Here is a 22,908-nt window from a genome sequence, read left to right as displayed (position 1 = left end):
GGTTGCTTTCTGAATTAATTGCGGGATCAATGGAAAGGGAGAAAAAGGCATAAAGAAGACCCCGGGGCCAAACGTGAACAAGAGCGTCTCTGAGGGGTTGGCCTGGTAGTGGAAAAAGTGTGAAGAAGTCGAGGCACTTGCTGTTTTGGGGAGTTGCGAAAAGGTCGCAGCAAGGCTGGCCCCACTTCAGAAAAATTCCGTCTGCTACCGCTTGATTTAGAGACCACTCGTGAGGCATGAGGATAGTTCTGCTCAATCTGTCTGCTATGACGTTGGACTTCCCGGGGATGTGCGTTGCTATTAGAAACCGTCGAGATGAAATCGCCCATTGCCAAAGTCTGAGTGCTTCTCGACAGAGGGGGTAGGACCTTGTTCCGCCCTGCTTGTTTATGTACCACACCACAGACATATTGTCCATTTGAATTGCTATAGTCCCCGTGGGAAGAGAGCTCTGAAGGGCCTGCAACGTCAAAAGCACCGCCCTCATCTTCAGGACATTTATGTGCAGGTGGCATTCTGACTGTTGCCAAGTGCCCTGGACCGTCCTGCCCTGATAATGCCCCCCCACCCGATCAGGGAGGCATCCATTGTGACAGTGGCAACTGGAGGGGGGAGAACAAAGGGTCTGCCCTGAAAAAGCTGAGGGGAAACCATTCACCAGGAGAGATGTTTCTTGCAAGATGGGGCTATCAAAATGTTGTGGGTCATTGGTAGCTGTTGAAAGGACCACTGAGAAAAAACAGCATCCACTGAAGGAGCCTCATGTGGAAGCGGGCTAATGGAAGTAGAAGAATCGCCGCCGCCATGAGGCCCAACACTTTCAATACTAGCTTGACTTGGACTCTGTTGGGCTGAAACAGGAGCTGAACATTCCGCCTTATGTCTGTCACTCTCTGAGGTGGTAATGTTGCAGACATTTCTGTGGTGTTTAATACGGCGCCTATAAAGTTTATACATTGACAAGGCGACAAGGAGGACTTTGCAAAATTTATAGAAATACCCAGACTGTTGCAAAGTTGAATAGTGTAATCCCTGGCCATTATGAGATCCTGTTTGGTGGTAGCGGAAATGAGCCAGTCGTCTAAGTATGGAAACACCTGGAATCCTTTCTGTCTCAGGTGAGCCGTGACCACTGCCAAACATTTGGTGAAAACCCGAGGGGCTGTGGTGAGACCAAAGGGCAGGGCCCTGAATTGAAAATGACTGCCTCCCAGCCAGAAGCGGGGAAACCTCCTGGAGCGCCTGTGTATTTTTATATGGTAGTACGTGTTCTGGAGGTCTAATGAGCACATCCAGTTGTCTCTGCCCAAAAAGGGTAGAATGGACTGCAGTGTTACCATCCGAAATTTTGTCTTTAGTACAGAGTTGTTTAACCTGCTGAGGTCCAAAATGGGTCTCCATTCTCCTGTCTTTTTTGGTACCAAAAAGAATCCGGAGTAGATTCCGGATCCTAGCTGATCTGCTGGGACTTCCTGGATGACTTTTTTTTTTTTTTTTTTTTTTAACAGCTTTTTTATTTCTAGCTGAGCCTGACCCCTTTGTGCGGGTGGTACGTCTGGTAGGGGTTTTGGCGGTTGTACCGGAGGGAAAGTGAAAGGGATTTTGTAACCCTCGGATATGATCTTCTGTACCCATGTGTTTTGGGAGAGGGATTGCTAGGCTTCCGGGTACAGAGATAATCTTCCCCCGACTGCCTCCGAAGGCAGACAGTCTGGCAGCTTCTCAGGGATGCTGAAAGGGTTGGTCAGGAAAAGATTCCCTAGAGCCCTGGTTCTGAGGACCCCCTCTGCCCCTGGGGCGGCATCTGTTATTTCCCCCTCTGCCTCTAGGGGGAAATTCACCACGTGCGGCAGGCGCAACTCCCTGAGGTTTGCGGAACCACATCTTTCCTCCCTTTTGTCCCTTAGGATAAGGTCTAGAGGGCGTGGAAAAACGGACTCCCACGACAGAGAGAGTCTTACCATCTTGCTCGCATCTGGTGAGGGTATTCTTCACCTGAGGTCCGAACAATTCCGAACCGTCAAAGGGGGTGTTAGTGAAGGACGCCTTGAAGGGATCGGCAAAGTTACAGAGCCGCATCCAAGCGTGACGTCTCAACGCAACGCCTGTGCCAGCGGCCCTACTCGCTCCATCAGCTGCATAAGAGATAAGCCGCATGGAGGAGTTAACAATGGAGTTCAGGGTAGCCAGCTGAGAGTTTATTTTGTCCTTAAACCCTGCAGCAGAAGGATCCTGTACCGTTTCACCCAGCTCTTTGAGCAAGTCTCTCTGAAGGCGGGTGAAATTACATAAATAGTTCAGCGATCGCATAGAAAAGGTCGCTGAAGCAAAGGTCCGCTTGCCGTACCTGTCCATGGTCCTGGACTCTTTGTTAGGAGGATGAACAGATACAGAAGAATCAGCCAATTCCTTCTTAGTGGCTGCTGCTACTACCATAGCATCAACTGAAACACCTTTGGTGAGAGAGGATTTGTCATCTGGTGCAGAAATAAATTTAGAAGGCCTCATAGGGGTAGGTTCCATTGAATCAGGAGCTGCCCACGCCTTTCTAGCCACTACCTCCATTAGTGGGTCGAAAGGGGGAGACACCCAGGAGGTGGAAGGTCGAGATCCAAAGGCGTCAAGGTAAACAGACTCGTCCTTGGAAGGTTTGAGAGTGGACCAATTTCCCCTCTGTCTTAGGATCTCCAGGATGTCTGAAAAGGAGACGTCCTCAGAGGGGGATCTGGGGGAACCTTCCGACTCTTCCAAGTCGTTGTCTGACGTGACAGACTCGGGGAGTCTATGTGCTTCCTCTTGCACTTTCTTTTCCTAGGGGGTTCCCCTGAAACTTCAGGGGAGCCCTCGGAAGAGGAGACGACACCCTAGGTGGGTACCCTACGCTTTGAATCTCTGCTGTCGGGTGTAGGAGGATGGCCAGAGACCGTAACGGGCACTACAGAGGGAGGAGCCGCAGAACTTAACCTTGGAGTGGACACTGGGTCCACCACACTCCTCATCACCTTGAAGGCTCCCCTATCAGATACCAAAGGTAGCCCCGGCTCCGAAGAGACCGGAACCGCCCCCGGAACCGACAGAGAAGGCTCCGAGAATGATGTCGGGGCCGAACTAACCAGAGCTGAAGCTCCGAGAGGGAGAGTGGGGTCGGACAAGGGTCCGATGCCACTCGCCCCCTCGGAGCAGACAATGGAGTCTCGGCGCCCGGACCTCTCCACGGACGGAACCAATGAAGAGGTCGGAGCCGACTACACCGGAGCAGAAGGAGGAAGTATCGGCTCCGACGTGGGCAAGGTCACGGTTCCAACAAACTCCGGTTCCGAACTCGAGAGATGAGTCTGAGGAGGAATGGATAGCTGTATCGAAGGAGCCACAGTCTGGTGAGATGGGCTCTGGAGCATTTGGGCCAACGCCTGAGATTTTATGAGTCTACTGACCACCCTCTCTATGTCGTGATCGGAGAGCCTGGATAACCTCGATGAATGAGTCCTATGACTCCGCTTCGATAGGAGAGGGGACCTCTGAGCCGATCTGACAGACTCTAGCGAAGGGGACCTAGAGCGCTTGCCCGCTGGGGTCGGCTCCGATGATGGTTTCGGAGCGGAAACCACTTTGCTCGCCTTGGAGGCAGACGGAACCGAGGTCGGAGCCGTCTCGATAACGCCAGCCCTCTGCTCAGAAGCTGGAGCCAAGGGTTTGGCGGTTTTTGACGACTTCCCCGAGCCAGACTTGGACGGGGAGTCATCAGGCTTTAACAAGCCCCTTAGGATGAGCTTGTTGCGCCTTTCCTGCAGGACTCTTGAACTAAATCCGTGACAAACGGAACAAGAGTCCTGCAGGTGTAAAGGCCCCAAGCAATAGACACAAGAAGTGTGACAGTCTGTCAGACATTTTCTGACAGCACGAGTCACACTTCTTGAATCCCGAAACCTTAGGGTCCGTTGACATCCTGACAAAAAATGAAAAGGAACACAGTCAGTCCACACACCCACACTTATTTAAGTTAAAGGGAGCTGACTAAAAACCCACACACACACTGAAAGGGGTGGGGGAAAACTAAGGAAAAGCCCATAGACCCAAGATAAAAAACCAACTAAAGAAGGGGAAAAAGGGCTACCGAAAGGGTAAGGCAGTTAGAAGGGACCTAAAGAAGGGTAAGTAACTGGAAAGAAACTACTGAGACTGAATATATATATGAAAAAAGCACTTACTGACCAGAGCCGGTAAAAACAGACTACCTCGCAGTGAAGCGGCAAACGAGATCTGGGGAGTTGGCGCATGGTATTGTGGGATATAGGGCTGCCTCGAGCCGGTAAAAATAGCTCTCGAGCTATAGTATAGGCCGAGTCGGAGCCGAGGATCGGCTGCGAACCCATCCAGCAAGAATGAAGGCGAGAATGACAACTTAACATCATATGTTCTCTGATAAATCCATTAAAACTTCGAAAGCCCCCCATTCCGGACGAATATGCCATAATGTGAACCCCCCCCCCCCCAACAGGTTCTTGGGTCTTGTAGGCTTTCCCTGTCTCTCCCTGTTTAATAACAGATTACATCTGACCTTGTTCATTATCCAGAACTGTTATTTCATGATATTGAAGTTCCCTTTCCGCCTTTCAGTTTTTCCTCAACCTCCTCCAGGTGAACTTCCCATGTGTTATAGAATCCCAACAAGGAACAGGAGTTCTATTCCAGGATGTTTCTAGTTCCCAGAAACGAAGGGTCATGGAGACCTCCCCTAGTCCTCCCTTATCTCAATACTTTTCTAAAGGTTCCCTCCTTCAGGATGCATTCACTTCAAATTCTCTTCCCTGCCTTGCTTCCCCATGTGTTTCTAGTTCCTTTAGACCCGAAGGACGTCTGTCTTCTTATCCCCATCCATCCTGTCTTCAGGAAGTATTTACATTTCTCTCTTTCTTTCTCTCATTTTCAGTTCTTTGCTGTGCCCTATGGTCTTTCTATAGCCTCAAAAGTATTTGCAAAATGACTGGCCCCTGTGGCAGCCTTTTGTGTGCTTTCAGGAATCAAGATATTCCTGTATCCTGGATGACCTCTTTCTAAAGGCTTCCTCCCAACCCTGGCTGCTTCAGGAACTACACTTCACCATGCCCCTCCTGCATAGTCTGGGGCTCTATCAATCTCTAATTCCATTCTGACTCCTTTTCAAGACAACATTTTTCTGGGTTGCAGAATTTAGACTAGTCCAATGTTGGCTTCTCTTCTGTCTCCCAAAGTTCTGTCCTTAACAGGTGACTACCAGTTTGTGCTCCCCCTTTCAGTAATTCCTGCAGCAGACTTTCAGAGCCTTGGAGGTCATGCCATGTACCATCCCCATCATCCTCTTTGCCAAACTTCATATGAGAAAACTTCAGTGTTACCTCAAGACTGTTTGTTTCCAGCATTGCCACCCTCTAGAGTTTTTAGTTCCTGTATTGTCCTATGTCAGACTCAAGTTTCACTGGTGGATTTGGCAGGTCTCCCTCAATCTAAGCCTGCCTTTTCAGACTTTTCCTCCTTCTCAGGAGCTTTCACAGGTGCTTCTGATCAGGGATGGGGAGCCTCCTTCATTTTGACGGTTCTGGGTCTCTGGCCTCTCCATCAGATGTCTGATCATATCAACATCAAAATGATGAGGGTGCTTATTCTTGCTCTACAGGTTTTCTGTTCCCTTTGGACGCTTGGATCTCTAAAGGTTTTTACAGACAACACAGCATTCATGGTGTACATCAACAAACAAGGGGGCATGAACTCTTCACTTTTCTGCAGACTAGCTCTTCAGGCATACTCCTCAAGTGGATCTTTTTGACTTCCCTCTGAGCAGACTTCTTTTCCAGAACTCCAAGTCATCTGTCTTGGATAGTGGACAGTACACCCTTTTCTTGGAAGGGAATGCTCCTGTATGACTATCATCCTCTTCCTGTGCTCACTAGGGTCCTGCCCAAGATCATGTGCTCACTAGGGTCCTGCCCAAGATCATGAATAATTTTGCCAGAATCGTGCTGGTGACTCCCTTTTGGCCCAGACAGCACTGGTTCTACCTTTCTTCTTTCACCTAGCCATTGCAAGTTACTTCAATGGATTGATCATCACGGGCAAGACAAGGGGTCTGTCATTCACCTTCACTTGTCCACACTTCAGTTAACAGTCTGGGTGATAGAGTTTTGATTCTCTTTAGGTACCACTTTTATGAGGAAGTGCTTGGGGTTCTGCAAGAGGCTAAAAAAACCTACCAGAAAATCCCAAGTGGCTAAAGAGTAGAGATGTTTTTCTCTGGCATCTGAAGCATGACCATGATCCTTTTTCATTGTGGTGGTGGTGGGGGTGGGGGGGGGGTCCCTGTGATCCCCAAGAAAACCTATTTTTTTTCCTTGAAAAGCTAACACAGACTTCTTTTAAGCCTGCTACTACTACTTCCTTGTAATATTGCACCTGGAAGACTATATTGTTGGTAGCTTTTACTTCAGCCAATAGAGTTTCTGAGCTGCTTTGATTTTTCATAGGGACAGGGTGTCTTGGCATAGTAATCCATTTTAAGCCCAAGGTGGTTTAATGATTTATCTCTCAATCTATCCAGCTTGGTTTCTTTTTTCTTTCTCTTAAGTCTGCTAGTGAGAAGGTGCTTCACACCTTGGATTTAAAAAAGACAATTATCTGAAAATTGGAGCAGCTTTTTGTTGTATCAGGAAGTTGGATTTGACTGTTTCTTTGCAAATCATCTCTTCTTGGATTTCTAGGGCTGTTTCTTTTTGTTGCTCCTTTCATGGTAAGCAGCTTTCAGCCTTGGTTCAAGCTCATTCTACAAGAGGAATAGCCTCTACTGGAGCTTTTAACAAGGGTCTGGATACTAGATACATTCTAGAAGACGCTGTTTGATCCTCTGTCCACAGGAAAACATAAGCTGGATGTCATTTCTATAGCCAGGGCTTTCCTTCATGGGTTTGTGGAGGGTTCCTCTATGCCTTCCTCTCCCATCCTTTACAGTAGCTTTGGTAATGTTTCACATGTAATGAGTACTGCAGCTGTGATCAAGAAGGACGTAGTATGGTTTTGTAAGATTTTACTTTTAACAGTAGATGCCCTGCTTTTCACTGTTGCAGTAATTGCTCCTTCCCTCCTGCCCCATTATTTCTCCTCTCTGTTGGGAACACACTTGACAACATATGCTATATACTTGGATCTTGCTAAAGTATTTGACACTATTCCTTATTCAATTTAGCGTCAGTAGTGTTGTAGTTCAGTAGCGCAAAAAAAAAAAATGAGGGAAGAGCACAGTCATCGTCCTAGTAGCAGCTTTGTGCAAAGATACCAGGATATCTTTTAACTACTGCTGTGAAATTGAGAAGCCTGACTAAGTTGGGAACTGGAGAAGCCATGCTATCAAATTAAGTGTTTGGAGGGAGGGGTGGAGGGTTCCCGACATATGAGTGAGAAGGTCTGGAACTAGGTCCATGCCCACAGTTCCTCCTGTAGATGTGGCCTAAGGAAGGGAAACTAAATCTGATGAGGCCAGTATGGAGTCATGAGAATCATCTTGCTTCCCAACAAGTAAGCTTTCTGAATGACTTGTGGAATCGGGAAATGGAGGGAAGGCATACAGAAGTCCTGAGGGCCAATCATGAACAAGAAGCATCCCTGGGTAACTCCCCTAGAGGGAGGATCCGGGCAAAATAGCTGCTGCTTTTGGCATTCATGTGAGTGGTAAATAGGTCGCAGCAAGGCTGACCCCATCTCTGGAAAATCTTTTCCGCTATCTCTTTCTTCAGGGACCACTCGTTGAGGCATCAGAATAGCACTGCTTAGCCTGTCCACGATCACACTGGATTTCCCTGGGATGTGCATTGCTACCAGAAAACGTTGGGAAGAGATTGCACACTGCCATACTCTTACTACTTGGCAAAGGGGATAGGATTTGGTTCCTCCTTATTTGTTTATGTACCAAACCACCAACGTATTGTCTGACTGAATTGCAATAGTTCCTAGTGGAAGAGAGTCCTGAAGTGCTTGCAACGCCAAGAGCACTGCTCTCATCTCTAGGACATTTATGTGCAAATGGATCTCGTGATCTTGCCAAGTGCCTTGGGACCATCCTTCCTAGAGAATGCCCCCCCCCCACTGTATCTTTGAGTTGTCTGTGGTCACTGTAGCCAGCGGTTGTTCTGGCTCCCAGCCAGAAACGTAAGTGACTCCTTGATGCTCTGTCTTTTTTTATGTGGTAGTACGCATCTTGGAGGTCTATCAAGCACATCTAATCATCTTTCCCTAAAACGGGAAGAATTGACTACAGTTGTCGCCATTTGGAACTTGGACTTCTTTATGGATTTGTTTAGTTTGCTGAGATCCAGTATGGGTCTCCAGTCCCCTGTTTTCTTTGGCACCAAAAAGAATTTGAGTAAGTTCCGAATCCTACTTGGTCTGCAAGGACTTCTTGGATGACTCTTCTGTTTAGCCCCAAGGGGTAAGCTTGGCACTGTGGAAACTCTCTGGTTCGAGCATTCCATCCTGGAATCGACTGGAGTGCTTCGGCTACTAGACACCACCGAGGGAGTAGATGACAGTTCCGAAATCTCCTGGAGGGGTCCTGGAACCGACAGTTCCACATCAAGCAGTATTCGGCACTCTGGCTCCGAAGATCCAGCTTTGCTAGGAGGAGGAAGAGTAGTGGATGAAAGAATCTTAGTTGGCTGTAGAGTCTATTGGGTTGGAGCCAAAAACAATTTAGCCGGCGACTTCTGAAGTCTGCACACCACCCGATCCACATCATTATCCGATAAACTCCTAGTGGACCTGGAGGAAAGGGATGGTGAGCGAGATCTCTCCAATATGGGGGAATCTCAAGTAGGGGAGATGGGTGATGAGTCTATGGACCGGCTCCGAAAGGTAGTCTCTTGGCTCCGAAGTCTGTGGAGCCGAAGGAGTTGACTTGTCCAATTGAATGGTCTCTCTCTGATCAGAGTCCTGTGGAGCCGAAGAGATTGGTTTCTCTGAAGTTTTTGATAATTTTAGAGGTGGCTCCGAATGAGCCAATGAAGAGGAGGATGGTCTCTTAGTAGGTTTTTTACCCCTGGAAGAGGGTGACTTGGATTTGGAGAAGGTACACTGGCTTTCCAAAGCTTCACCAAAGTTTTTAGGAGCTGTTTAACAACACGTTTGTTCCTCCTTTCCTGAAGAACACGGGAGCTGAAGGAATGACAAAACGTACAATATTCCTGGAGGCAAATGGCCCCCAAACAATAAATGCAGATACTGTGCCCATCAGTTAGGGACATCTTTTGAGAGCATTTCTGGCACTTTTTAGATCCTGATGGTTTAGGCTCCTTCTCTTTAGTTTCTTTAGACATGGTGAGAAAGAAGCACTACCAAAGCTATAAAAAAAAAAATAACACTCACTAGAGAAACAAATTTAACGCACACACTATATACATTTTCTAATGGTCTACTAAAGCACTAATAAACAGAACACATCAGTAAGCTAACATTTGACAAAAGAAATACAGCTGTGCCCTCTAATTTAATGGGCGCAAGGCCCTCTAACTTAAACGGACCTAACAGCTGTTGACAGGGAAGAAAACAGCCAAACCATCTAATTTAAGCGGGTACTTGGCTCTAACTCAAACCAAGGCAAGAAATAGACCAGGAAATGTACAACTAAACAATGTTTAACAACAACTAGACAAGATGGAGAAAAAAGGGCTTGCGACTATGACAGCGGCCAACAAAGCAACAGCTCAGCAAAAAAAAAACAGCACACAAGAACAACAAGAGATGAGAGAATTGTCTGAGTTTGCACTCTGTGATTAATAATGCACAATTTACAAAAGGCTCAAGAAGTAAAGGTTTTTTAAACTTGGCCACGGCCAAGGAGATGAGCATCTGAACTCGCCATGCAGCAAATGAGATCTGGGGAATTACACAATGCATGATGGGATAACTATGCAGCCACGAGCCAAGTGAAAGACTTCGAGCTATATCGTATGCGGCAGAGTTGGAGCTGAGGATCGACTCTGAACCCAACCAGTAAGAATGCGAGCGAGATAGGACAACATAATATCAAATTTTAGCATTAACATGAGTAACTGAAAAGATGGGTCAGATTCATCCAGTGAGTACCAAAACTTTAGAATAAATTTCACTAGTAGCAAGTACATGAAAGGCAGAAATTATTTCAGTGTGTCATAGTAGCACTCAAAATGCCAGTAAGTGATATGGTTGACACCAAAACCTTCAAACCTATAAGGGAAGAAGATATAATGGTACCACCTCTGTACCAGAAATTACTGGTGATCCAGCTGGGGTTTACCATGACTTGCTTCAACTCTGCTTGAACAGGAGTTAATTTAGCTGCATTACCTCAGATTGTTTCTTTAGCAGCTGGTCACTTGCTGTTTAGTTCAGCAGTGTATAAAGGTGGGAAGGAATGGATTTAGTCTTAAAGATGGCGGTTTGTGGACAAACTTGTCATTTACGTACTTCTAAAAATTATTACTTTGTTGTCAGAATTGACGTGACCTTGGAGTTTAGGGTACAGGTAGCTTTCCCACTGCAAAAACTAACTTTGTTTTTTTTTATGTGCATATTTCCACGAATCCTTTATCTTCTCAAATATGTGTATGTCAAGCTAATACGTACTCATGTTAATGGGATTTGTTCTGAAATGTATAAACTGTTGTATTTGGTGCTCATACATTTGGAGGTAACATAGTTGACCCATACCCCCTAAATAAAGTACTGTGTCCAATACTGGAAGTCTTTTATGGATGTCAGATTACTATCAGGGTAGCAAGAGTATAGCAGAAGGCATTGGTAGTTATGGACAGGAGGGGGGGGGGTAGAATAGGAGGGGTGGTAGAATATGAAGACAGGCTCAACAAAAACTGTCCCTTGTTTCACTAGAAACTGGGTAGAGATAGAAGGTAAAATTTGTACTCGTTATAAGGAGTGTGGGGGGCATTATGGTGAATAGCAAGAGCATGGTAGGTGAAATGAGGCATGATTTGCAGTTTAGGAGTAGTATGCCTACTCAGGGCATAGGGAAATGCTACTGTTGAGAAAAAAAGATGAAAGTGGTGAATATAATTAACTTCCCGGTTGATAGTAGAGACTGTCTGTGAAAACATTTTTAAATGGAAGTAGGATTGGGGGGGGGGGGGTCCAAGAACCAATAAGCTAAGATGTTCTCTCCCATTTTTCCAATAGATGTATGTATGCGTTTTCATATATATTTATATAAATATATATATTTTTTTTATTTCCATTTAGATCAAAACTTGGAATGTTGATTCAAGCAGCACAAAACCATGAAAGCCAACACGTGGAATGTAGAATACCAGCATTACTGAATGGCCAAACTTGCCCCTCTTCAGGACCCATTTTAGCTCTTGATTGGGAGTTTTGTTGTTCAGTGTTTGTTCAGTCATGCCAGTACTTGGCATTCCAACTTTTGGCATATGGTTTTTCTTATTGCTATTCACGACTTTGGGTCTCAAGCATATAATAATAGTTAACCTGTTTTTTCAGCAATAGCGTTTTAGGCTATATAGTCATGTAAACTAAGTTTTGTATTGCTTAATTTAAAACCTCTTGGTATAATTTAAAAAAACCATACTTAAAATCTCTCAACTGATTTTAAAATATCTGTTAAACCCCAATTACTACTGTTCTCTTTAAGCTGGTGGAATTGAAGAATGGTGAAACATACAATGGTCATCTTGTAAGCTGTGATAACTGGATGAATATTAACCTGCGAGAAGTCATCTGTACTTCTAGGGTAAGTTTTCATAAACTGTAGCGTATGTTTTTGGGTGTAGGGTGGCCAATCCCAGTTATTCTTTGCATATGCATGGATCTTTCAGTAAAAAAGTGATATGTAGATGTACAGTTTCATCTGAACTTTGTCTTTTCTTTTGTAAGGTGATGGCAGTTGTGAAATATGGGTCTGTATTATATAAGCGAATGCACTGAACTGCGAACACTATATAATCAACCCCCGGTCCCCAAAAACCCAAAATGTCGAACAAACAGATCAGCTATTTTTTTCTCAGGGAAATAAAATTGCTGATCCGTTAAAATTAATCAATCAATCTAAATAATCAAAACACAAAATTAGTGTGGGGATTAGAGTACAGCAGCCAATTTGCCTGAAGTTCTGTATTCTGAGGAGAGATGATAATCCAGACTCTGTGCATGTCGGTAACAATACCGTCTACAAGCAGAAAGTAGGTGCATTTTATTTTGTTGCAGACCACTCCTCCTGCCATCACTTGTGGTGATGGTGCTGCTCTGAGGCCGAATCAGTAAGAGTTGTCAGCAGATGTAGAGCAGTCACTGCAGGTTGTGGTGCTTACTTTAAATCACCTGCTTACTATATCTGAATTATCTTGAAAAGGCCATGCATTGTTTCTTAGTTTGAGACCAGTTTTCATTTCTTATTGCTGTTTCTGGATAAAAAGATATAAGATTAAATATGTGTCTCAGATTTTAAAAATACTAGGTAAATCATCTGAAGCAGATTACTGTGATACATGTTTAGAAATTTTGTTAAGTAAAACTTTCACATTCACAATAATAAACATGATGGAAACCTAAGTTCTAGATCATGCACATGAAGTCAGTCTAATATTGAGTCCTCCAAATTGTAAATTCAAGCTGGGAGAAGTTGCTTATGTGGGTCATTTGTTTATCATTTCTGGCTTACAACCAGATCCTTCTCAGCAAGCTGCAATTCTTGAGATGTCAGTTTTTGACAGTGTCGTATCTTTGCAACGTTTTCTAGGTATGGTCAACTATTTAGGAAACTCCATCCCAGACCTGAGTGAGCTTTCAGCATCGTTGAGATTTGGCATGCAAAAAATGTAAATTTGTCCTGTTTAGCACAACACCAAAGAGCATGTGATCTGAAACAGAAAATTGCCAGTCCACCCACATTGAGATGTTATGTTGTTCACACACCAGCAATTCTTTCGTGTGATTCTTCTAAGTATGGTCTTGGTGCAACATGTCTTCAAGAAGGCATACAAGTAGCCCTTGCATCCAGAACTTTAACCCAAGCTGAGATGCCGTATGCACAAACTGCAAAACAGCTTTTAGCAGCAGTGTTTGCATGTTTAAAGTTCAGTGATTATATTTGTGGCAAACCCTATTCAAATAGAGACTGATCACTAACCTGTAGTGACAATTCTGAAGAAGTCAATACATACAGCCCCTGCACAACTGCAAAAGTACGGTTTTAATATTGCTTATACAAAAGGCGAATATTTATACCTTACAGATGCTTTAAGGGCACCCAGACAAACAGAGCAACATGAAAATGAGGAAGCAGACTTAAGTCATGGAAGTCAGAAATTTTTCCTCATCACATGTTGATGAACTCTGAATTCATATGGCTTCAGACCCAGTTCTCCAAAAGCTGAAACATTTTATCAGTCGAAGATGGCCAGTGCTACAAACCAGTCTACCACTTAAGATACAAAAGTATTTTCCTTACCAAAATGAACTCGTGATAGAAGATGGAGTCATCATGAAAGGTCCTAGAGTGTTAGTTCCTAAGGCATTGCAACAAGAATATATAAAAATTTTGCATCTCGGTCACTCGGGCATTCAACCAAAAGAAAGGGCAAGGGGCGTAGTATTTTGGCCTTTTATGTCAAAAGATAGAGAAGAAAACTCTAGCATGTTCTATTTGCAATAGTACTAAACTGTACCAACAGAAAGAACCACTTAATCTAAACCAGATTCCTGAACTACCATGGACGACGGTTGCTACTAATATTTTCAAATGGAATGGTCAACATTACTTAGTGTTAGTAGAGTCTTACTCGAAGTGGCTTGAAATTGACCTTCATACGTCTAGCACTGTTATCACAAAATTGAAGAGCGGTTTTTCTGTCAATGGTAGTCCGCACAAAGTTGTATCTGACAATGGTACACAGATTACAACTCAGCAGTTCGAAATGTGCTGAGTCTTGGGACTTTGTCCATGTTACTAGTAGTCCTGAGTATCCACATTCAGATGGATTAGCTGAGCATGCATTTCAAAGTGTGAAATGTTCTGAGGATTGTACGTGCAGACGCCTTTTTATGGCTGACGTTTGACAAGCCATAAGTGCTAAATGTTTGTTAGAGAAATCGAATGGAGATGGTACCATTGTTTATCTCAGAAACATTCCCTAAGATAACTTGCTTGGTTCACCTGCCCAGAGATTGTCTAGACAGACCAGAACAACCTTGCCAATCAGTAAACAACTATTGATTCCAAATGCTAAGAACAACAGAGTGGTCAAGACTCAACTTTAAAAAAAAAAAAAAAAAAGTCACAAAAGTTGTACTATGATAAGTCTAGCAAACCTTTTAAACCATTAAGACAAGGAGACATAGTAATAATGAAAACATCTAAAAGATATGACCGAGTGGGAATTGTCAGAAATATTTGTGAAGAACCGAGGTCTTATGTTGTACAATTGGAAGGGATGGATTTTAGAAGGAACCGAAGACATGTACTTCAGTCTCCAAACAAGTAACGCAGCAGATTGCCTGTGCCAAAGACGATTTCTCAGAGTGACCCTACACTTGTTCAGATTTCAGAGGACAGTGTAGTTTCCTCAATCCTGATGTAATCCCCGAAGTTCCTGTTGAAAGAATTCCCTAGAGGCTGTCCCCTGTTGCTAAGCCCAGTCAAACTTTGCATATAACCAGATCGGGTAGAATTTCCAGACCCAGTCCAAAATACACAGCGACTTGGACTTTTCTGATTTATTAATACTGAAATGCGGTCTAGCATGTAGATTGCCTTGTTCTCTTTTATTGCATGTGGAACAAGTCAGAGGGAGGATGTGGATCACAAGACGAGGCGTGGTTCACAAGACCCAAACGTAGTGAACGTTTTGAAACATGAGAATAAATCTAAGATGACTTCACTACTTAATCTAGCAGAAGCATATCAGCGTCGAGCAGGAATAGAAATCAAACCAGAAGTAGATAAAAAAAAAAAAAAAATCAGGCAGCAACTGAATGTGCCAAAAAACAAAAGAAAGACTATAAAGTGAAGGACCAGATGAGAAGGCAAGAAATGTAGAAAAAGCATAAATATAGTTGCAAGTATGGAAAACTTCTGGAAGAACCTTGTATTGATCAGGAACGAATGCAGGAATGGTAAGTTTAAACCAAGAGATGAAAGGTTAATATTGGCTGCCCAAGATATCGGGCTATGTACATGCTGGTTTACAAAGTCCATTGAACATGTGGGAAAAACAGACATGTAGATTTTGTAAAACCAAATTGGGAAACCATTGCACACCTCGTTGCTGGTTGTGACATACTAATGGCAGAAGGACTGTATACTGAAAGGCATAATAATGTGGCAAGACTGTTGCACTAGGGATCGTGCAAACATTATGGTATTGAAGCTACTGGAAACATGAGCCACAAAGCACCATAAAAAATGGTTTATATCACATGGGATCCCCCATTACCAGCAGTTCAAAAAATAGATGCTACCAGATAGTGGTTCAACAAAAGACAAGAGTAGCATTGATCATTGAAATCGCCACACCCAGTGACTACAGTTTCTTGCGTACAGAGAGAGGCAGTCATAAAATATCAGGATCTGCAGGCAGAAATGAGAGCAGTGGAAGAAAGATATCCAGACAGTTCCAATAGTAGTAGGAGCTACTGGTCTTCTAAGAAAGAATCTACAGTCATATTTAAATACGTTGCCAATCCATGTAACTCCATAAGAATTGCAGGAGGAGCCCTTACTAGGCATATTGCTGGTGCTGCAAAGTGCACTTTTCGCTGACAACAAAGATTGAAGCAGTACTAAGAAACTTTAATCGTACTTTGACTTGGGAATGGGGTCCATTCACATCATGGTATTAGATACCCAAAATATTTGGAGAAATCAAAGGGAGGATGTAGATCATTGAGTGTATTTTTCCTGTTAGGCCATTGTAGCTAGATAACACGTGCAAGAACAGTGCCATGTTATACAATCAAGAGTGAATGCAGTCATGAATGGAGATGTACATGTGAATTAGTCTGCTCAAATACTTGTTCTAATTACAGTTCCTGACATGTTTATGTACAATAAATGTATTAAACCCCTCCACTAATTTAATTGTCTCTTTTTTTTTTTTTTTTTTTGAATGCGTAAGACCTGCGAAAGTAAGTCTGTCCTTGTTCCTGTTAAGGCTCAATCCACTAGGTCTGTGGCTTCCTCTGGTACCTTCTTTATGGGCTTGGATATTTGCACCAATTTGGAGGCTGCCACTTTGGTCTTCTATTCATGCTTTCACCAAGCATTACAAGCTGGATAGTATTTCTAAATCCAGGACTGGTTTTGCTAGAGCCATTCTTCATGGTTTTGCGAAAGTTCCTCTGTTTCTTCCTCCCAGGTTTCCTTCTAAGCTTTGGTACTCTCCCATACGTTAAGAACAGTGCAACATTAGAATAGAAGGACATAGAATAGTTGTGTAAAATCTTCCCATAACCTTAGATGTCCTCTTCTCTGTTGCAGTATTATATCCCTTTTTCTTTCCCACTTTTCCTTGGATGGCAGATTACTTTCTTTTTTCCTTTCACCGGTGTTCCTCCTGCTGCATCTTACTTCTGTGGATTGTATGTGCAGACGTTTGACAAGTCATAAGTGCGATGTCCCACATACTTACAGTAGTTAAAAACTGTTGTATGCTGGCCAGATGTCTGATCCCTTGGGGTGGAAGATCTCCCATGTTAAGAGTACTGCAACATAGAAGAGAAGGACATTTAAGGTTATGGTGATATTTTACATGATTCTTTAAAGAAGGACACAGTACAGTTGTGTAATGACTTGCCATAGCAGTTGATGTTCTACTTGTCACTGTCACAGTAATCTGCCCCTCCCTCCACCCATATTCTTTTCTCTTTTTCCCTCTGGCTGAGAACTTATCTTTATCTGGATGTACATGTACCTTTTTTCCTTCCTCATTGGCTGCACCTATTCTTCTGGGGCAGTTCCGTTCTGAGGATTTGGTGCTTGTATATCAATTATGCATCTTATGCCTTGGATGTAGGACAAATGTTTGACACAGTGCATGGAAGAGCCCAGACTTTGGTAGACTGGCTGGATGTACGGCTGTCCCTGGCAGGGCATCCCTGCTAAAAATACTGTGACAGAGATAAGTAGGACATCTTTTATAGTACATTCTCAGACAACTTTTTCAGTATTTGATTCAAGTCTGATATAGAAAGAGATAACAAGATAGCACAGATAACACCATTTAATGATTAAGTGGAGGAACAGTATTCAAAAGAACTATAGTGCTGAATAATTAAGGTGCAGAATAATATTGTTTGGTAATTTTAATGTACACATTTGTGCAGTTAACTCTGTTGTACTGTTTCTCAAACTCTTCTCTGAAGAAACTAATTTCCTTAGCAGGCATCCTGCAAATAACCATTCACTTTCCATGTGCATTTGTGGGGGACTTTAATCTTTCATTAGTAGGAGACACTTAAAAATAGGTCAGAGCTCTGAACAAGTTCTGTAAAAGGCAGTAACTCTTTCAAAGAAAAAAAAAACTATACTGTGTAATAAATCATACACCAATATAACTTCATAACCTCATGAAACTATTTACATTGGTGTCTACACAGTTTGAAACAATGTGAACTATGTAATAACTATATATCACTTTGTCCATTTTTTCCAGTATTTCCATTCAGTTCTGCTGGCTCTATTCTTCAGAGTTGAAACTTCCATATGATCAACTGTTAAAGCAAGATTTTTGAATTCCTTGAAGGAAGGAGAAGTTACACTTTTCCAATGAATAGTGATGATCTTTCGAGCTGTAGTTAATAATGTCCATACTATTGATGCATTTTTTCAGGTCACATCTTGGTATAGGAAAATTGAATAAGACTAGGAATATACTTACTTGAAAATTATCATTGAATACAGTCTGAAAAAAAATGTTATTCCAGTATACTTTTAACGTATTTACATTCATAAAAAATGTTGCCAGTCTGCTTTTAATTTTTTCTCTTATCTCCAACATATTTCTAAATTAGCAAACATTAAGGTTAGCTTGTGAGGAATAAAAAAACTTGTGTAGAATCTCTAAGTAAATAATTGCCAGTGAAGTGATAATGTAGAATATTTTGAGGATTTAAGAATTTTTTTTTTATTATCTTCCTCTGACTGAGGATTACCGTTTACTTTTGTATAATAACTCCAGTAAGTATTTGATATATTTTTTGTATTTTTAATAATTTTATAAATGTTGGATAAGTAGCTGTTTTAGAGAGGCGAGTTGTAATGATTATAATATAGTCAATAAGTTTAGAAGCGTCAGTTCTAACAGAAGTTTGCATTAATTCAATCTTATTTATAATGTATTGCCTTAATGATTGAAGGGATAGCCAAGTCTTTGTCTGTGTTGTATTTATTTGATTATTAGATAATGTTCTTGCTAATTATCTTAGTTGATGCCAGAATAACAAATTTCCTTTCTTTAATACATTCATCTTATTAATTTGAAATGTTTCTCAATTATTGGCTGTAAATGCTATCGAAAAAAGTAGGAAGGGCTATGAGTTGATGCTGGGATTTTTATTAACAAATTTCTTAAAGTTAGTGAATGTAAGATTTATATATTGTGATGGTATTTTAATAATTTTATTTTCTAGTATATAGTCTTTAAGCAATCCAGTAAAGGGGGTTTGGTAAAATGAACATGCGAGCATAAGTGTGAAAGTGTATAGTTTCTAACCAATATTGAAACAAATACATGAACAAATTTGGAGTGTAAGAAGAGATCTGAAGTAGTTTGGTCATCAACCTGTGGGCTTCAGATCTGAGATGGCAGTTTCACCAGCATCCGATCTGAGCTCCAAGCTCCTCCCCTTACCCATATTCCTTCCTTCAGATCTCGTTTGCAGTGGCTTCGCCTACAGCGTGATCCCTTGAGCTCCAGACTGGTAAGACGTTTTTTGGGGTATTTTTTCATGTGTGTGTGGTGTTTTGGGGTATTATTTGTCCCTTTATCTTTACCTCCCCTTCGCGTTCTCAGTTAGATAAAGAAAAATGTAAAAAAAATTGAGTTTTTTCCTAGTGTAGTTAGTGCAGGCCTTCTTTCTCCTTCCCGCCTCGTGTTTGTGTGTGTCTGTGTGTGATCAGCCTTTGGTACCTTGTACCTATTGGGCTTGAGTATGGCAGTTCAACAAAAGTCGATCTTCAGAAAATGCACAGAGTGTAGCCATAAGTTGTCACCTACGGATAGCCACACTCTGTTTGTGTGGGAGAAGGGTTTTCCACCGACTGCTCTATATGCGTGGGGTTTAATCTCAGGGCTCTGAAAGTCCACAGGGCTAAGATAATTTTGAAAGGGCGTCTTCCTGTACAGAGGCGGCCACCTACTCATCTTCTGTTGCAACTGGGTTTGCACCCATGACTGTGACCGCTTCCTACAACTTGTGTGTGTCCTCCCCTCCCTCCCTGGCCGGGACTCGCCATCCTGACCATAGACCTGGAGAAAGGGAGTCTAGGAATGACGAACATAGAGAGAGAGAGAGAGAGAGAAAAGGGAAGGAAGAGATCCCTGGAATGTTTGGATCCGGCAGGTCCTCCTCCCAAGATAACTGCCATTACCAGGCCATCCTCCCCTCGGCTCCATTCTCCGAGGTTCTGCCCGGAGCTGGAGGAGGTTCGGCTTCTGTCTAGGGCCTCCGTTCAGTGCTCTTCTCGGCTGGCGTCGGTGGCTTCTTCAAGGTCGACCAGGAGTATATTGGAAGCTGATATGGACAGGATGATGCGAAGGCTTAATTGCACCCAGCTTCAGATGGGGGTCTTGCTGACAGCCTTTCCCTCTGGAGGGGGGGAGCTCACTACCATTTGCTCAGATTTCTCCTTCTCCGATCCATCCTCCAGTATCGGAGTCCCTGGAACGGAAAGGATGTTCTCAGTGTTTCACTGTTGCAGTCATTACATTTAGGTTATCTGCTTACAGTAGCCCTCAGTCGGCCTGATTAACAAAGTCTTGGTTCCTGCGTCGGTTGCTGTCCCTTCTTCCATGAAGTCAGGGGTATAAAACCTGCAGCCGACGCCATTACATCAGTCTTTGCCATGCGGTGTCCGAAGCAGAAGCAGTTCGCAAGTGCTGGTCGACTGACTCCTGAAATTTTCGTTTTAGAGTTTCAGAACCGAAGTTTTCAACTAAAGCTAAGTACCCCATTGGGGAAACTTTTTCTTGCTCCTTACCAATGTCAGTAAAAGTTAATCATTGCATTACTTGTGGAAAGCAAATACCTCACAAAGATTTTCATTCGTACTGTATTCCTTGTCTAGGCCCTGACCACGATGTACCTTGCTGTCGGTTTTGTGCTTTATTTAATCAGCGCACTATCCATCATCGGTATATTTTCACTTCTAAATTTTTCGGTTCTCTGTTTAATTAGCCAGAAATGTCGTCGGTTAGCCATCCGACTACCGGGGTTCCGAAAAAACGCAAAGATAAAGGCAGATGCAGGCTGCCGAGGTCCAAAGCTGCCATTGACGCTTCTCCTAAGCCAGTCGCCAGTTCGCTGGTACTCAGTGAGGCACTTTTGCAGCCCCTGATATCTGCTACTTCTGACTCGCAGGCCTCTACTGAGACCCATTTGGAGTCCGGTATGCCATGAGATGCTTCAGCTGTGGAACCTGCGGATGTCTCTACCTTGGATGGGTCTGGAGCCGCTGTGCAAGCACCGGCTTCTGAGGGTGTATTCAGGCATACGGGCTTGCATATTAAGTCAATGCCTTGGGCCAAAATCTCGAACCATGCCTAAGAAACCTATGCCCAGGCCGCATGCTCAGGCCGCTGTGCCTAAAAAACAAATGATAAGAATGGCTGAAGATATCAGGGGAAGCCAACCTACCCCTTCTAAGAGACTGAAGTTGTATGTGAATCTCCTGAACAGGATTCTGATTTTTCTGATTCTTCTGGTGTTCTGGATTTTCCCTTATCTACTTATGAGGATTCTGATGCAGAGAACTGTATTCCCTCTGCTTCCCTTCCAGAGGATTTTTCTTTTGGGAAAGCCAGGATTTTTCTGACTAAAAGAGGCTTGGGGATTTCTTACTCCTGCCTCAGCATAGGCCTTTAGCTATACCTCCTGTACTAGACATTGTTGATGCCTTTTCAGAATCTAGTTTGGCCCTTGATTCTTTGCCTCCTGCTCCCAGAAAATCTGACCGATATTACAAGGTTCCTGATTCTCACAAGTTCCTTTTTTAAAAATCCTATTGAGGATCCAGAGACTATTTCACAGGGACCCAAGTGTATTAAGGCTTCTACTGCTAAAAATCCTACCCACTCTGATAGAGACTCCAAGGCGCTGGATAGATGGGGTAAGAAAGTTTACACTTCTGCAACTTTTGGGCATTAGGGCTTTAAACTGCCAGTTTCATATGTTAAAGTATCAACAACATGTTATTGGATTGCTTAAACAGAAAATGATGTTAATTCCTGACTGTGCTGAAAATAAAGAATTACAGGATTTTATACATTCTGCTGAACAATTTGGAAAACGTACTTTGCAATGTGGATTTGATTAATTAGAGGCCTATTGTAGGGCTGCTGTTACTGGGTCTGTGCTCAGAAGGCATGCTTGGCTTAAGGAGCAAGGTTTGCTTGATCATGTTAAAGCTAAATTGTTGGATGCTCCCTTAAATCAGGACCGCTTGTTTGGCAACAAGACTGAGGAAGTTCTTAAAAAGATGGAAGATAAAGCTAAATCTATGCAAACTGTTAAAGATTTCTTACAAGTTCAGCCTCCTAGATTTTGTAGGCACTGGCCCTCAAAAAAATTGGTCCTTTCCAGCTCCTCCCAGGTCTTCACAAGCCAAACCCAGACACAGCAGAAACCCCAGGTTTCACTCCCAAGGGACACACAAGACTAGGCAGTGGGGGTTTCTGCACCCAAACCTGGGAGTAGAAAGAACCCCCCCCCCCATGGAAAACTGTCTTAATGACTTGCTTTTAAAACTACCAAGCACTTCCCAACTGAATGCTCCTTTAGGCGGAAAGATTGGTCTGCAGGCCAAAAACTAGGAACTCGTTACCCAGGACAAATGGGTTTTAAATATAGTGTCCCAAGGATACAGATTTCATTTCCACACGTTACCAACACCAAGCGGGTGGCCAGATCTACCCCCAAATCAGTGGGCAGAGGCCCAAAATCAAGTACTCTCTCTTAAACATGGGGCTATTCAGTTGGTACCAGAAGAGGAAAGGGGACAAGGTTTCTATTAGAGACTTTTTCTGGTACCCAGAAAAGGCAATACATGGCGTCCTATCCTGGACCTTTCTATTCTAAACACCTTTCTGGTGATTCCAAAATTCAAAATGCTGACTCTTCCACCAGCTGCTTCCTATGCTAGGCAAGGATGCATGGTTGGCAACACTAGACTTAAAAGAAGCATATCTGCACATCCCTATCAGTTCTCTGCACTGCCCTTCTGGCTTATCTACTGCGCCCAGGGTATTCACAAAATGCCTAGCTCCAGTCATTGCATTTTGCAGGCAAAGAAATATTCATCTATACCCATACCTGGACGATTGTCTAATTCAGGTAGAAAGCAAGGACGTTCTTTTGAATCATCTGGCCTTTGTTCAAAGGGCACTAACTTGACTTGTCTGGGGATCACCATAAATGAAAAGAAATCTCACCTGGTACCCTGTCAAACAAGTTATATTCCTGGGAGCAAGCTTGAATACAACTTCCCAGATGGCTTTCCTCACGCCAGAGAAATGGATTCCTATAACAACTTACTTCAAACAAGTGGCCATAGAAACCCAGCTATCTGCAAGGCAAATAATGCAAGCCTTGGGGTTCATGGCCTCCTGTGTTCTTCTAATTACCTATGCAAGGCTGCATATGAGGAAACTACAATGGTATCTCAGA

General features: G+C 43.2%; 1 protein-coding gene across 2 annotated transcripts in view; it reads left to right on the top strand.

Annotated features, from left to right (window-relative positions):
• Positions 1-22,908, top strand: part of LSM4 (LSM4 homolog, U6 small nuclear RNA and mRNA degradation associated) — a 426,988-nt gene that overhangs the window by 68,273 nt on the left and 335,807 nt on the right. For both annotated transcript variants that reach the window (XM_044053837.1, XM_044053838.1), the window contains exon 3: positions 11,663-11,761. In XM_044053837.1, the coding sequence (XP_043909772.1) occupies positions 11,663-11,761 (99 nt within the window). The remainder of the gene's footprint in view (positions 1-11,662; positions 11,762-22,908) is intronic.

This window comes from Protopterus annectens, chromosome 13.part0 (genome assembly GCF_019279795.1).
Source record: "Protopterus annectens isolate FY-2018-M chromosome 13.part0, PAN1.0, whole genome shotgun sequence".
NCBI lineage: Eukaryota > Metazoa > Chordata > Ceratodontiformes > Protopteridae > Protopterus > Protopterus annectens.
The sequence above is the reverse complement of the archived record's forward strand: the minus strand, read 5'-3'. Positions and strand labels throughout refer to the sequence as shown.